This window comes from Centropristis striata, chromosome 4 (assembly GCF_030273125.1).
Source record: "Centropristis striata isolate RG_2023a ecotype Rhode Island chromosome 4, C.striata_1.0, whole genome shotgun sequence".
Lineage (NCBI taxonomy): Eukaryota > Metazoa > Chordata > Actinopteri > Perciformes > Serranidae > Centropristis > Centropristis striata.
Genome location: NC_081520.1, coordinates 17,771,198 through 17,785,735, shown reverse-complemented (window position 1 = coordinate 17,785,735; position 14,538 = coordinate 17,771,198). Strand labels below are relative to the sequence as shown.

General features: G+C 37.8%; 2 protein-coding genes across 2 annotated transcripts; one reads left to right on the top strand and one right to left on the bottom strand.

Annotated features, from left to right (window-relative positions):
* Nucleotides 1-2,208: 2,208 nt before the first annotated feature.
* On the bottom strand, nt 2,209-6,685 carry irf2bp1 (interferon regulatory factor 2 binding protein 1). Its single transcript, XM_059332012.1, has 3 exons — nt 5,525-6,685; nt 4,486-4,851; nt 2,209-3,564 (listed from the first exon to the last, which is right to left on the bottom strand). The coding sequence occupies exons 1-2, from the start codon at nt 6,547-6,549 to the stop codon at nt 4,530-4,532; spliced, it is 1,347 nt and encodes a 448-aa protein (XP_059187995.1). The 5' UTR covers nt 6,550-6,685; the 3' UTR covers nt 2,209-3,564; nt 4,486-4,529.
* A 241-nt stretch (nt 6,686-6,926) lies between these two features.
* On the top strand, nt 6,927-10,706 carry polr1g (RNA polymerase I subunit G). Its single transcript, XM_059332014.1, has 3 exons — nt 6,927-7,146; nt 8,258-8,402; nt 9,433-10,706. The coding sequence occupies exons 1-3, from the start codon at nt 7,062-7,064 to the stop codon at nt 10,199-10,201; spliced, it is 999 nt and encodes a 332-aa protein (XP_059187997.1). The 5' UTR covers nt 6,927-7,061; the 3' UTR covers nt 10,202-10,706.
* The last annotated feature ends 3,832 nt before the right edge of the window (nt 10,707-14,538 follow it).

The following is a 14,538-nucleotide window of genomic DNA, read 5'->3' as shown; positions in this document are numbered from 1 at the left end:
TTGCAGAATTATTCTGGTAACCACAGCTGACATTTTTTTTTCTGTAAAAGCAACAGAATTTTTTTTACAGTGTATGTATGCTCATCATCTGTCAGACTGTGAGTCGGTTTGTTGAAAGCAATAATAAGATTAATTTCACCATCTGCAACGCTGATGATTTTTAAACTGAATATAAACTTTTAAATACAGTTTCCACTCTGTAAACATGCCGGATAATAAGACGTTTTGTCTTTACTTTACTTTTTATTGAATAATTGCATTAAAAAATTTAATGAATTTGAATCACATAATTTAAATTTATTTTGTATAATTTGAATCATTGCATTGAAAAATGTAATCTGAATTGTAATTTGAAATTGAATTTATTAGTTTGAGCTGAACATTCAGTTCTCACAATTCAAATTCAATTTCTACCCGGATGTTCGTCGGTGTTTCTACCCGGATTGAATTTTGCGAACTGAATGTTCAGTTCCAAACTAATAAATTAAATTTAAAATTATTACAATTCAGTTTTTCAATGCAATGATTCAAATGGAACAATACAAATTCAAATGATCAGTTTTTTAATGCAACTATTCAAGTTAAGCAATTCAAATATTAATAATTCAAATTCAGTTTCTGGTGGCTCATATTTCAGCCCATAGAATTCATAAACATTATGAAACCTTTTAGGATTACAGAAGCTTGTTCAGGTGGATTCTCACTTAAAGGAACTAAAGGTTTTAGAAATTATACACAATCGTTTTTTAATTACATATTACAAACTGTTGCATATACTATGACTAAGGATTGCACATACTATTATAGATCTATACAGTATATAACATTGAACATTCTAGTATAAAATATAGTCCTAGGCCTATCAATAGATATCTTTTCATATACATTCGGGGTAAAGCGTAGGCTGGGCTGGATCTTGTATGAAAGCAACATTTAAATACAGTTAAACACAGAGTGTGTGTGTGTGTGGCTGGTCAACTGGTTCATTCTACACACTCTCCTGTCTGAGTCAAAGCTTTATTTAAAGTATCGAAACACAAATGCACAAAGAAATGTCACTACTGGCTTTCTGTCCACGTCTCACGTCAGCTTGGATGTTTAAATTTTTCAGGAGATTTGTTTGAAAAAAGTCTGCGCCGGGACACAGATTCAGTCATAAAACAAACAAAAAAAATTATAATAACATTAGTATTTCAAATTTTAAGGTACACTTTGTCATGAGAATTATCAATTTCCTCATTTTTTTCTTTAGACAAAGCACTGGCAGAGAAAATGAAATGACAAGTTCCAGCTTGTTTCGACTGTGAGCCGATAAATCAGTCGGATATCTGACTTCCTGCTGCTGGCAACAGGTTGTTCAACTTATTTCAACATTTCTGTTGGATTTGTCAAAACAAGCTTTTGTGCTTTCTCGTGCAAACACAATATTGGGTTTACAGTTACAATACACACTGAACCGTGGCTACTTTCTGTGAGAACAATAACTATTTTGCCCTACAAAGTCTAACTGCAGAAACTAGCAAAAGGTAAAACTGAGGAAAAACTGCTTTAAAGTTTTTTTTACATGTTTTAACCCATTTAAGGCGGGAAAGCACTACCGCAATTCTACCATTAAAACCGGGGGCGCTGTTGCGTTATTCTACCATTAAAGCCGGGGAAACGTCGTTTTGTAATATTTGTAGTTTTTTCCACATATTTTGGTCTCTTGGCCAATGAAATGCATCAGAATACATGTGGGAGTGTCGCAATGCATCATGGGACTTTTCCAGAACTGAAATCATGGCGGAAGACGACTATAGCCGAGGGAGCTCAGATATAACAGCTATAAGCTCTTAAATTCTTTTTGAATTTCATTTCTATCTGCTACAGAGGCTGAAAAATCGATTATTTAGTAGGAAGCGTTGACACTTCTGTTGAATTTACAGAAAAACTTCAGGTTTTAGGGGGTTATTTTAAAATCGCCCAGAGGTTTTACAGGCATTTTTTTACAGGCGTTGCTGCCAAATGGGTCATAGTAGGGCTGGGCGATATATCGATATAAAAGATATATCGGTATATTTTTAAATATAATATGGAATTAGACCATAATTTATCGATATAGTTCAAATTTGCATTGTGATCATTGCTCCAGGCAAGCTGCAGCTTTTACTTGAGATATATTTTTTTAATGAAATCGTGCACTTTATGGAGCTTTGATTTTTTTTTAAAAAGGTACTCCTGTTGTTATACAGGGTTTATGTTCACTTAAATAAAGGGCTTTAATAAAACTACTTGTTACATGTCATATTTCGCTTTGACTGAACATTTTCTCTCACTTTGGGATAAAAATATCAGGATATATATCGTATATTGATATTCAGCCTTAACATACGGGATATGACTTTTGGTCCATATCGCCCAGCCCTAGGTTATAGGTAGATAAGTGATATGACACTTATTTCTACATGTATTGATGATGTTATATTTATGCTCAAAAATCATGATGATTTATTTGACCTTTGACCCCAAAAATTTAGTTACTGCACTCTGGTTTTGCTGTAAAAGGTTCTAATAGTAATGTTGTTGTCTTCTTTCAGCTTTTATATTTTGTTTTCAGTGAATAAACATTTTCAAATTGATTTTGTTATAAATGTATTTAAAAGTGTTTAACAACTCTATTCAAAGATTTGTGTATTTTAGACTTAATATTATAAAGAAATGTTATATTTTAGACTTAATATAATTTTATCTCACTTTTTTACTTCATCACTATCTAGATAATAATTTTCCTTTTCAAATAAACGTATAATTTCTATTATTTTTATGTTTAAATTAGTATATATATATCCAAAGCAGACCATGGTAAGTACAATTACTGCTTGGTTTTGAGCTTGATTTTGTAGCTTATATATCATTTTTTCTTTGAAATAAAGCAAAATTTAAATCTAAAACTTTGTCACAAGATAAAACAGACATCAAGGAGTTCATTTTTAGTTATAATTAAATTCTGACCAAAAATGAAGCTACTACAGTTAGACTTTGTAGGGCAGTGTAAACATCATGGTGTGCTAACATGCTACCATTAGCAGCCTATTATATATTAATTAATACATTGATGGTTATATCGAGAAATGGAGACATTTCAGACTGTTGGCACTGAATGTTTGTTAAGGTGCATATTCAAGTTGTGGTGTGAATATTCTTTATGCGATTACAGCTTTTTTTAATACAAAGGTGGTGTCAGTTTGTGTTGTAGTAGTAGTCTATGTGTTTATCCTGTTTATTTTCAGCTGCTAACAGTAGCTAGCTGGTAGTGCTAATCTGGGCAGGATTAGATGTTTCAACTACTACTAACTCTCTAAAAAGTAGCCAGTGTTCAGCTGCAGATTGTCCCTGAATATTTGATTCCAACAGTACATCTTAAAGGCAATTTTAGGGCTGATAATAGATAGAATTGGGTGGTGCGAGTACTTGGAGTCAAAACCTTTGTAATGGAGGTTTTTTCTGAACTGTGGGTGGCTGTGTTGCTTCTCTCCCTGATCTCTCAGAGCTCCATGCAGACATCTCCGGGTGTGTGATACGACTCTAGAGGGACGTAAACACAAATATACTCAATACTGAACACTTGTACAATACTCTGCCTCTTCCTAAGGAGACTGATCAGGCATGTTATTGTTCCTGCCTCTCTAAGGCCCCATTTACACGAGGACGTTTGCGGGTAAAAACAACAAAATATTTCATGTGAAGTGCCTTTCGTTTAGACGGTGACGGCGTTTTTGGGGCTGAAAAACGCAAAAATGTGAAACCAGCCTCCAGAGTGTAAAACTGTAATCCGCTCCGCCGTAGCGTGTCCGTCTACACTGACAAGACACAAAACTCTGCTCAGATCTGCTCACGTCACGTACGCGTTTACGTCACATCCATGCTCCAGTACAGGGAAATAAACAAACGTGGGATCTTCCTCTCTAAAAACACACTTTTTCTCCCTGGCTTTTAATCAACTTTAAGTGGACATCTTGCAAAAACAAAATTTTATTAAATTTTTACCCAATAACATTTACACACTTTAGCCTCACCGTATGCAGCAGATTTCCTCCTGAAAACGCTCGTCCAAACGCGGAATAAAAAGTGAAGACGAGACGCCACTTTTGCATCTTCTGTTCAGACCGTCATCATGTAAACAGAGCCTAAATTTAATTTATCTACATAATATAAATCCATTTGTTTCTCACATTTTTTTTAACTCCAATATCCTGAAGAAGCTAGATGATATAACTTTAGAAAAATGTATATATATATAAATGATAGTTAAATTGAAATTAATACAATTTATGTATTAAAAAAAAAATATCCACAAACACTCACGTTCAGAACCTAAAGCTGTGTCAGAGAGGACTGATAAAAATATGAAATAATTAATTAAAGACTTTTTGAGTGGTCTGATAATAAAATAATCGTTAGTTTTCTTGAACTATAATAATGTTGGTGTGATCTCTGAGGACCGACCTGTTGCTGTTTTGGATCCTAGTTTGGTTCCATGGAAGTCTTCATCACGTCTCTCTCTCCTTCTTCACCGTGACGTCTCCTCCTGCAGCTCCTCCTCCTCCTCCTCCTCCTCCACCCCCAGCCCCAGGTGGAGCTCCTGCTGCAGCTCCGGCTCCAGGCCCGGTCCCGTTACCGCCTCCAGGTGCAGACGCTGAAGCAGCTCCGGCTCCGGCGGTGCCCAGTATGGTGGAGACCTCTCCCTGCATGAAGGCCCAGGGGGGGCTGTTGAGAGAGTTGTCCAGCGGACAGCGCTCCCCACTGGGGCAGTACACCTCCCCCTCGCCCCGCCGGCTCTGGATGTACACTCTGGTGCAGGGGAAGCAGAACCTGAATATGGTAGAGGGAGAGAAGATGTTATTATAAATACCAAAGAGATAAAACTATGTGGGATAACAACAGCTACTGATTACAATATTATTATATGTCATTTTGGCGATATCTGATCATTTGTTCCAGAAATGATGTTCTTTAGTCTATAAAATGTAAGAATTAACTAACAAATGATCGGAGCTTACAAGGCAGGTTTAAAACCCTAACTTGATTTTATGAAATGCCCCAAACAATGCATTTAATCTAGAGCTGCAACAATTTAAATAAATTAATCGTCAACTATTTTGATAATCCAATAATTGGTTTGAGCAGTTTTTTAAAGACAATAAGTCCAAATTCTCTGATATCAGCTTCTTCAGTGTGAATATTTCTGGTTTCTTTGTTCCTTTATGACAATAAACTGAATATCTCTTTGGTTTGTGGACAAAACAAGAGATTTGATGACGTCATCTTGTGGTTTGGGAAACACTGATTGATATTTTTATACGTTTTATTGACCAAACAACTAATCGATTAATCATTTAAATAATCAACAGATTAATTGATAATGAAAATAATCGTTAGCTGCAGCCCTAATTTAATCATGGTTGACATAATTCAAAATTAGTTTCAAGCTTTTCACTACACAACTGCTATCATTACAAAACAAAAACAAGCAAACAAAACAAACCTGTGTCCCGGCACTGATGGACACTGGACAAAGTGTGTGTCCTCCAGCCTCTCGTGACACAAGGTGCACGACAGAGTGTTTCCAGTCGAGTGGGTGTTGCTGGCGGATGCTGACCCCAGCTCAGAGGCACCGCTGTGGGGCAACGCTGCAGCCGTGGTGGCTGCCTCTGCTGAGCTGCTGGACCCCAGGGGCTCCCCACCGGACCTGGCCGTCAGGGGGCGAGACTGCCTGGCTGGGGACGAGGCCGGCTTGGGGCTGGTCTGGCTCACCCCCCCAGCCAGGGTGGAGGACGAGGTAGGGAGGCCTGAACTCTTGCTGGCATTGCTGCTGCTGCTGCTGCCAGCCACCGCCGTGTGGATCTGTGTCTGTATCTTGGGCTGGTTCTGGGACAGCTCTCGCTCCAGCTCTGGGGTGATAAAGGGGGCTATGCCCATCCCGATGCCCAGCTGTCTGCGGCTCATCTCCGCCAGCACCGGGGCGGGGAAGATCATGGGGTTGCTCATGGGGGCTGTTCTGGCGGTCAGACCTGCAGGCATGCCCGTGAGTAGCCCATGTGGGATCCCTGCAATGCTCTGAGTGACTAGACTAGGAGGGATGGCGGCTCCCAGCATGGGTCTCCTGCTCCCACTGGGGCTCTGGCGGTTCACCTCTGCAGGCGGCTGGTCCCGGTGCAGCCCGTTGGGGGGCACACGGATCGCAGACACGGTGCTTTCTCCTCTTCCTCCCCGCTCGAAGCGCTCCATGTGCAGCCTACCTCCGTCCGTGGCTGCCTCCCTGCCGGATGATCCGTGTTTATTGGGCGATGGACCAGGCGACCTGACGCTCCCGTCCTGCATCCCGTGGGTCCGTTTCAGCTGCCGGGCACTCGCTATCAGGAACTCGATCTGGTTCGCTCCCTCGTAGTTCACGCAGCCCCTGCAGACCACCTCGCTGAAGTCCCACACCACGGTCCACGGCATCTTGGGCAGGTCGCACAGGTAGCACCACTGGCGCCTGGAGGAGGAGGAGGAGGAGGGGGACGACATGGCCGGGCAGAGAGCTCACCTGAGCGGGTTGAAGGAGCCACTTAGCCGCGTTAACCTATTTAGCTTTAACACGTGCACGCGCTCTCTTTGCAAACAACTTTCTGCTTTAACGGACTTCAAGCCGCTTTAAAACGACCTTGAACATCCTACAGATATAAAAGGAGTTTAAACTTTAGAGTTATTTTCGCTCTTTCTTCATATGTTTGTTTTGTTTACCCACTCCGGCCTTCTCTTCACTGCTGTCAGTTGCTTCCCAGACGGACGCTGGAACGTTACGTAACGTTTTCAGGTGCATTATGGGTGTTGAAGTTCCCATACCAGGTTCTGCCAAGGAAAGCCAACACACCGAGTCTGGGCTCGGAACTACAGCCAAAGAAAGGCACGGAAGTGACGTCATGAAAGGTCAGGGTTCATTGTGGTGTCAACACATGTGCGTCCGCCGGAGCCATGCGTTTTGAGGTGGAAAACTAAAAAGTTTCAGCGGATTTGTTGATTATTTGTGAACATAAAAAATGCCTAGAGACATATCATCTTCATCAAGCGAAGATGAAGACGATAACAATACTACAGAGTCTCCTGTAGAGCCAAAAGAAACGGGTAAGTACACAGAAAGCTGCTGTCAGTTGGTGATGGTTATTAAGTAGCTTTATGATCGCTTTCCCATTCAGAAAGATACAATACAAGCAGGTAATTAAACAATACAGTAGACTGTGGCTTGGCGAGCCCCTCTTTTACTGTCAACGCCTCTATTTTTACTATTTTACACATTAAAACAGAACAAATTTTAAAATAGTCTGCCTATATTTGAGTCAAATGTCCAGTTCTGACTCAAAATGACGTTCTGCATTTATCAAAGCCTTGTTTGTTTGTCTGCCATTCAATATTAAAGCCAAGGAGAAATAACATGACATTCCTAGGGTTACACGTTTCATACAATAACTAATAACTAACTTAAAAAAATATTTATATATATTTGGCACCCTAGAGTCCAGGGTGCCAAATAGTTTTTTTTTTTTTTTTAGCAATTTCTGCTTTTATTTAAAATTAAGATAAGGATTTCTTTTTGAGAACAGATCATTACTATGATCCCAAAAGAGGACACTTTATGTTGGTAATTATTTTTATGTGCACAAATCTTTATTTATAATTAAGTTAATTATTTCTTTTTATTTTATTTCTTAATAATTCAAGAGAGACCACTACAAATGAGCAGGGTTTTTCACATTTGTGGAGTTTAAAATTATTCATTTTATAGTTTTAAATGGTTATATGGTCACTGTTTTTACTACATTAGTTTGAATCACGACATTTTAGTGATGAGAAATATTTGCAATAAATTTAGGTGGTTGATTTATGGTTTATTAACATTTAAAATGTTTGAAATAGTTTTTTTTTTTTTTTCAAATGTTTGAATTTTGTATGTGTTTATCAGTTCCAAAGTTTAATAAATCAGACACTGATGGCACAACTCTCTGTTTTTAAGTCTTTTTTTTTTCCCAACCAAAAATGCTCTGCTCGGTACTTGGCATATATTTTTTAGAGGCAGTACACGCAAGTAAGGTGATATTAATAGTAAAAATCAATCCAGTGAAACGTGAGCACAACAGCGTTTATTCAGGTGTTTTTTCTTGCAGCTCTTCTCTTTATTTCTTATGCTCTGTGATATTTTATTCATGAAATGATTAAGGCATGCTGTTTGGATCCACAGATAAGAAGCCCACCAGGTACCAGTGTCCTGCTGACTTTGTGTCTTTCCGCCATAAACCCTGCAGCAGCACTCTCACCAAGAGTCTGAAGAGCAAGGAGAATGAGTTATGGCTCATTAAAGCTCCTGCCAGCTTCAACCCAGAATGGTTGGTCCAGTATTTTACCCTTTCATCAAGTCTCTTGTCTCTGTCTCTCATGCAGAGCGAAGCTTGAAAGAAGGCTTTTAAAAATGCATTTTCTTACAGGCAGTGTTTGTCTGTTTCCTTTATTGGGCACTTATTGTTAAACTTTGTATACATTTTAAATAAACTTTACTGCTTTCAAATTCTTTCTCAAGCTGAAATATAAACCTGATTTGGTGTCATAGCAGATATTCATATTGCTAATTATTAATAAAGTAATCACACTTTAGCTGCAGTGGGTCACTGCTTTTGTTCTCCCAGTTTTGAGGTTGACAAAAAAATAAGGTGAGCCTTTGTAATACTGAGCTTCCACCAAAAGATGTCCCCAGTCCCAGACTAAAAGCTGAAAGTCTTTAGTAAATCTAGGAGTTTTACTGGAGTCACGGCGCTCCAAATGTAAAATGTATACATAAATAAATAATGGATTAATGTATGATTAACTAAATTAATGTTGTTAGAGCTGATAAATATAATTATTCAATTAAACACATTATAATTAAATAGGACATAAATGTATATCATGAATTCATTTCTTCTTCTTTTTGTTGTTTTTTTTTCAACACAAACCACTGAGTCACACACTAGAGCAGCTGGAGCCAAAATCTGCTTCTCCTCCATTGAGTCAGTTTTTACTAAGAGCATGATGGGAAAACTGCTAAAAGAATCTAGTTGTAGTCTTGTAAATAGTTTCCCTGCTAGATTGACAGTCTGTCTAAAATCTCAGTGTGAGACTAGACTCGGACTAGAAACTCTAAACACTTGTCAGTCTTCTGATGTATAGGGAGCATTAGGGAGGTAAATCAGACTTAACAAGTTGTAAGTGACAGTGGGGTTTGCGTCTGTTGGGCCAGCAGGTGGAGATGGAGATTCAGAACTCACTCAAAGTCAATCAACGCAATCTAAGACAATGATGTAGCTGGCTGAAAAAGACTTTTCCTGGCATGCTTTGTGCAAATAATACCTAACCTCCAACCTCTCTCCTCCTTCCATCCAGTTTCAGTGGCATCAAGGTTCCTCTCTCAGGTCTCCGGACCCTGAAGGTTCCTTCTGCTGCAGGTAGCGTCCAGCAGATCTACAGCGTCCTGGCCTCCACCCAGGGGACCTCGGAGCTCCGCCTGCTCACCAGCCACAAACCCTCCTCAGCTGCGGTGGCGTTCGGCCCCGAGTTCTCAGGCCTGCTGAACGTGTGTGAGAGTTACGGGGACAGCAGCGCCAACCAGTCCCCGCAGGTCATCCCAGCAGCTGCAGCTCCCTCCATACCTCCGGGGCTCAAACAGAGGTTCCACCCGTTCGGCAGTAAGACCCCCACATGGAGCTGCGTGGCAGAGATCGACGTGGACGTGGACCCCCTCCAGCCCTCGTCTGCAACGCTCCGCCCACAGGCTGCAAAACGACCCATAGAGGAAACATGGCAGGAGCAAGGAGAAGAGGAGGAGGATGAAGGGAGGAAAAAGAAGAAGAAGAAAAAGAAAGAGAAGCGATTAAAGACGGAGCAAGAAGAGGAAGAAGTGGTGAGAGTGAAAGAGGAACCTGGAGCTGAGATTCAGGATGAAGTGATGACGGAGGGTGGTGACGTTTTGGAGGAAAAGAGGAAAAAGAAGAAGAAAAAGAAGGACAGGGAGCGAGAGAAGGTGGAGGAGGGAGTGAAAGAGGAACTGATAACAATAAAATCTGAACCAATAGACACTTTGTACGGTGATGTAGTGGAGGGATCGGGGAAGAAGAAGAAAAAGAAGAAGAAAAGCAAAAGTGATGACGACTAGTTTGTCGTCACGCTGCAAAAAAGGTGTTAAAAAACAGATAAAAACAGTAAATCTGAGGGAAATGATCTTGCTGCATGGACAGATAATTTCACTTGACAAGATTTCTTAAATTAAGATTGTTAAATCTAGAAATAAGCATGTTGAACACTTAAAATAAGAAATTAACTCTTAAAACAAGATAAATTATCTAACACTTCTAAATCTAAAGTCTTTTTCATCTTGTAAGAAACAAATAGTTTGCACAAAAAAGACACAAAATGACTGAAAAATTACACAAAAAGACACAAAATGACAAAAAAAGACACAAAAAGATACAAAATGACAAAAAAAAACAGAAGAAGACACAAATTGACTAAAAAAAACCCCAAGATAAATTATCTAACACTTCTAAATCTAAAGTTGTTTTTTTTTATCTTGGTGAGAAACAAATAATCATCAGATCACTCTGCTCGGGCCAGTTCATCGCTTTAAGAGTTAATTTCTTTAAAAAATTTGTCCTCACTTTTTTTTTGGTAATTTGTGTCCTTTTTAAAAAAAAATTTGTATCTTTTTGTAGTCATTTTGTGCAAATTATTTGTTTATTACAAGATGAAAAAAAACTTTAGATTTAGAAGTGTTGGATAATTTATCTTTTTTTAAGAGTTAATTTCTTAATTTAAGCGTTCAACATGCTTATTTCTAGATTTAATAATCTTAATTTAAGAAATCTTGTCAAGGTAAATTATCTGTCCATGCAGCAAGATCATTTCCCTCAGATTTACTGTTTTTATCTGGTTTTTAGACCTTTTTTGCAGTGTACTTTATTATTTGATGCCTAGTTTTGTTTATTTTTGACCTCATGAACCCATCTGGAAGTTATTTTACTACTAATTTACTCCACTGTGTTGATATGTTGCATAATGCAAGGCTAGCTTTGGCAGGACATTAAAAAAAAACCCCAACACATCCTGACCCAATTGAACAAAGACACGAATTATAAAGTGGAGTCATCGCAGCGTTTTTAAGGGCCAATGTTCCCTCAGAAAGTGACAGTTTTACACACAAATAATGTGTGCAGCCACAGGCATCTATAAGTGGACGGGTAATAAGAGTGCATGTAGGGGGAACTTGCATTTTCTGCCAGTTTCTGTCAAGTTGTGGTCGTTTTTTTTAACCGTGTTATTCTGACATCGTGTTGCTGTGTGTGTACATATTTACACAACGAGGCTGGTTTGGCAGCAGCTTCACTTATAATATCACTATAATGGTTGCTGATGTTTTTTTGTAAACGATCTGAGTCACACGAATTGGAGAACACATGTTTCAAAATGAACTCCAAAACTGATTAAAGGAAATGAAATGAAAATGAAAAAAACCTGTTTGTGTTTTTGTCCTGCAGTCGGCCTGTCCAACATTTCCCTCTCAGTCCTTGGTGCAGCTGTGATTTCATCCACAAGGAATGAAACTTGTTTTTTTAACTCTGTATGCAGCTTTTAAACTGTGCAACAATAGGAAATGGTTATTTTTACACACCTGTAAGTTTCTAATGAAGTCATCAGGGAAGGCAAGAGTTTTATTAATTAATCTGTTGTGGAGATACATTTATACTTTTTATATGAATGAATTTATATTTTATTTTATGAATGAACAGCAAGTATTTACTAAGACACTGTACTATGAAATTGTTTTTGTTACTAACGAAATAACAAATACTAGAATTGAAAAAACATTTTCGGTAACTGAAATAAAAATAAAAAGGAGTTTTTTAAAACAATAACTAACTGAAACTGTGTTTTGGGGTTACAAAACTAACTAAAATTATAGTGAAAATGTCCTTCGTTTTTTTCATACGTAAACCTTTTTGGTTGATATGAAATCTATTTCATCTATCTGGTTTTATGACTTAATAAACTTATTGGGGCTGAGATGGATCAGACAAAGGAAATAAAAGAAACATTTATTGTGACCTTATTGAATCTGGCACCCAACAAATACCCCATTACAAAAAACTAACACTAAAACTAAGCATTTTCCAAAAAATTAAAACTATTTAAAACTAGCAAACACACTAAAAACTGGTTAAACTAACTGAATTTGAAAACAAAAACTGACAAAGAAATTAAAACTATAATGAAAAATCCAAAACTATATATAAATTCTCTATCGGAACAAAATTGTCTTTTATTAAATATCAGATGGTGCACCTCTCCCTGTACACACTTAAAATGGTAAGAAAATCTGATGAAATTGTTATTTATTTGCCCATTAAAATTAAAGTATTCAGAATTTTGACCTCCCATTAAATAAGTCCCGTGCTGAGTTTTTGATCTTCATGATCTTTTTTTAACTCAACCATGACTATGTAATAACTATGCAAGAAACTCTTTATGGCAATAATCTTTTGGCATGCTGAAAGTCCTATTTAAATGATTCTGCCTGTCAGCACAAACTATTGGCATCTAAAATCTTCTCTGGTTGGTCCAGAGTCTATAAATCCCATCATATCCACTGCCAGCAGGAATTCCTTTCAGTTAACTGCAGCAGAGAAATAAGCCGTTCTCAAAATCAAATAGCCTTTATTGTCTTTATATAGGCAACTATACAAGGAAATTGAAAGTGCATAAGTTGCATAGTTATGACAATCATAACACAAAACATGAGTGAAAACATTTAACCCTCTGGAGTCCATGAAGGCGCCGGAGCATGGAGCCCTGCTGTCAGCTTCACTCTAAAGTTTTGGCTTTTCCAGAAGTTTCCATGTCCAATTTAGCGCAGGTTTTTCAAATTTTGAAGTGTGCATTCAGCATTTTTAATGCAATATTTTGTGTTTAATGTTTCTTTGTGGAGTTTTTGTGTTTTTTATGTGTTTTTTGTGTGTGGTTTTGTGTGGGTTCTATGTGGGATTTTTTGTAAAAATTTGTGTTAAAAAAATGTGTTTTTTGTAACAAAAAAATGTGATTTTTGTGTTCTTTTATGCTTTTTTTGTGTGGGTTTTATGTGGGATTTTTTTGTAATTCTTTTGTGTTTTTTGTAAAAACATTTGTAAACAAAAAAAATGTTTTTTATTTTTATTTTTTATGTTTTTTGTGTTTTTTGTGGGGGTTTTGTATGGGTTTTATGTGGGATTTTTTGTGTTCAAAATATTGATCTAGTAAGTGAAAATGAAAAAAAAAAAAATAATCAGGTCGTATAGGTGAGGTTGTGCTGAAAAAAATGATACCAACATGGCATGGCAAACTTTTTTTATGTGATATATACAGGCAGAATGAGTCAGAAACCAACAAAATAGCCCCAAACTCTAAAGGGTTAATTAAGGCTCCTGTAGCTCCTCCCAGCTCTAACAGGTAGATGGCGCCACACTCCACTGTGTTTCCTGTGTGGATCCGCCTGCAGCCTCTCAACAACCTCTGAGCTTATTATTTACATCAGAGCATTTATTTCCACTAACGTAACACAGATCTTCTGTTGCCCTCCAGACGCACACAAAGAAAGGATTTATAATGTTTATAACCATTTTCAGCAAACAGCAAATCATCACATCTCAGTGACACTCAGGTGAAAAATCTGCGTCCAGGCTCTGCATCCTCCCCCCTCCTCCTCCTCCTCCCTCCTCCTCCCTCCTCCCTGCACTGCTCCCTCTCTGCTCTGCACCGGAGTATGGTCCTGTTTCTTAATGAGCTCAGGCACCTCTGCTGCTATCACACTCTCACCATCTGTAGGAACCCTGCACATGCTGCAAGGCTCCATCCATCAGCCTCATGTGTGCATTCACACACATACACATACATTTTATACCAGCTCATTCTGAGGTCAACTGGACCAACAGGAACAAAAACTATGTCAGAGTTTTTAAAACACTGTAGAGAATTTTCGAAATATTGTTCTGCAATGTAAGAAAGCCCCTTTCTGTTTTAAAAAAAAAAAATGTTTTTTTGTATTTTTTTATTTTTTATGTGTTTTTTTTTGTGTGGGTTTGTTGTGTGGTTTTGTGTGGGTTTAAGTGGGATTCTTTTGTAAAAAAAAAATGTGTTTTTTGTAATAAAAGAAAATGTGTTTTTGGTGTTTTTGGTTAAAAAAAGTTTTTTCTGTGTTTTTTTTTTGTGTCCAAAATGTTGATCTAGTAAGTCAAAATGAAAAAAATAATGATCAGGTCGTATAGGAAAAAAAACCCTGTTATTTTTACAGTAAAACACCAGCAGCTGTGGTTGCCAGAACTTTACAGCAACAAATACGGTGCAACTTTAAAAAAAATATTACGGTAAAAGGATATTAGCACTGTTGATTTGATGTTTAAGATTGCCATTTTATTCCTTATTTTACCATTAAAAAAAAAATTCCATCAAAAGAAACGCTGCTCT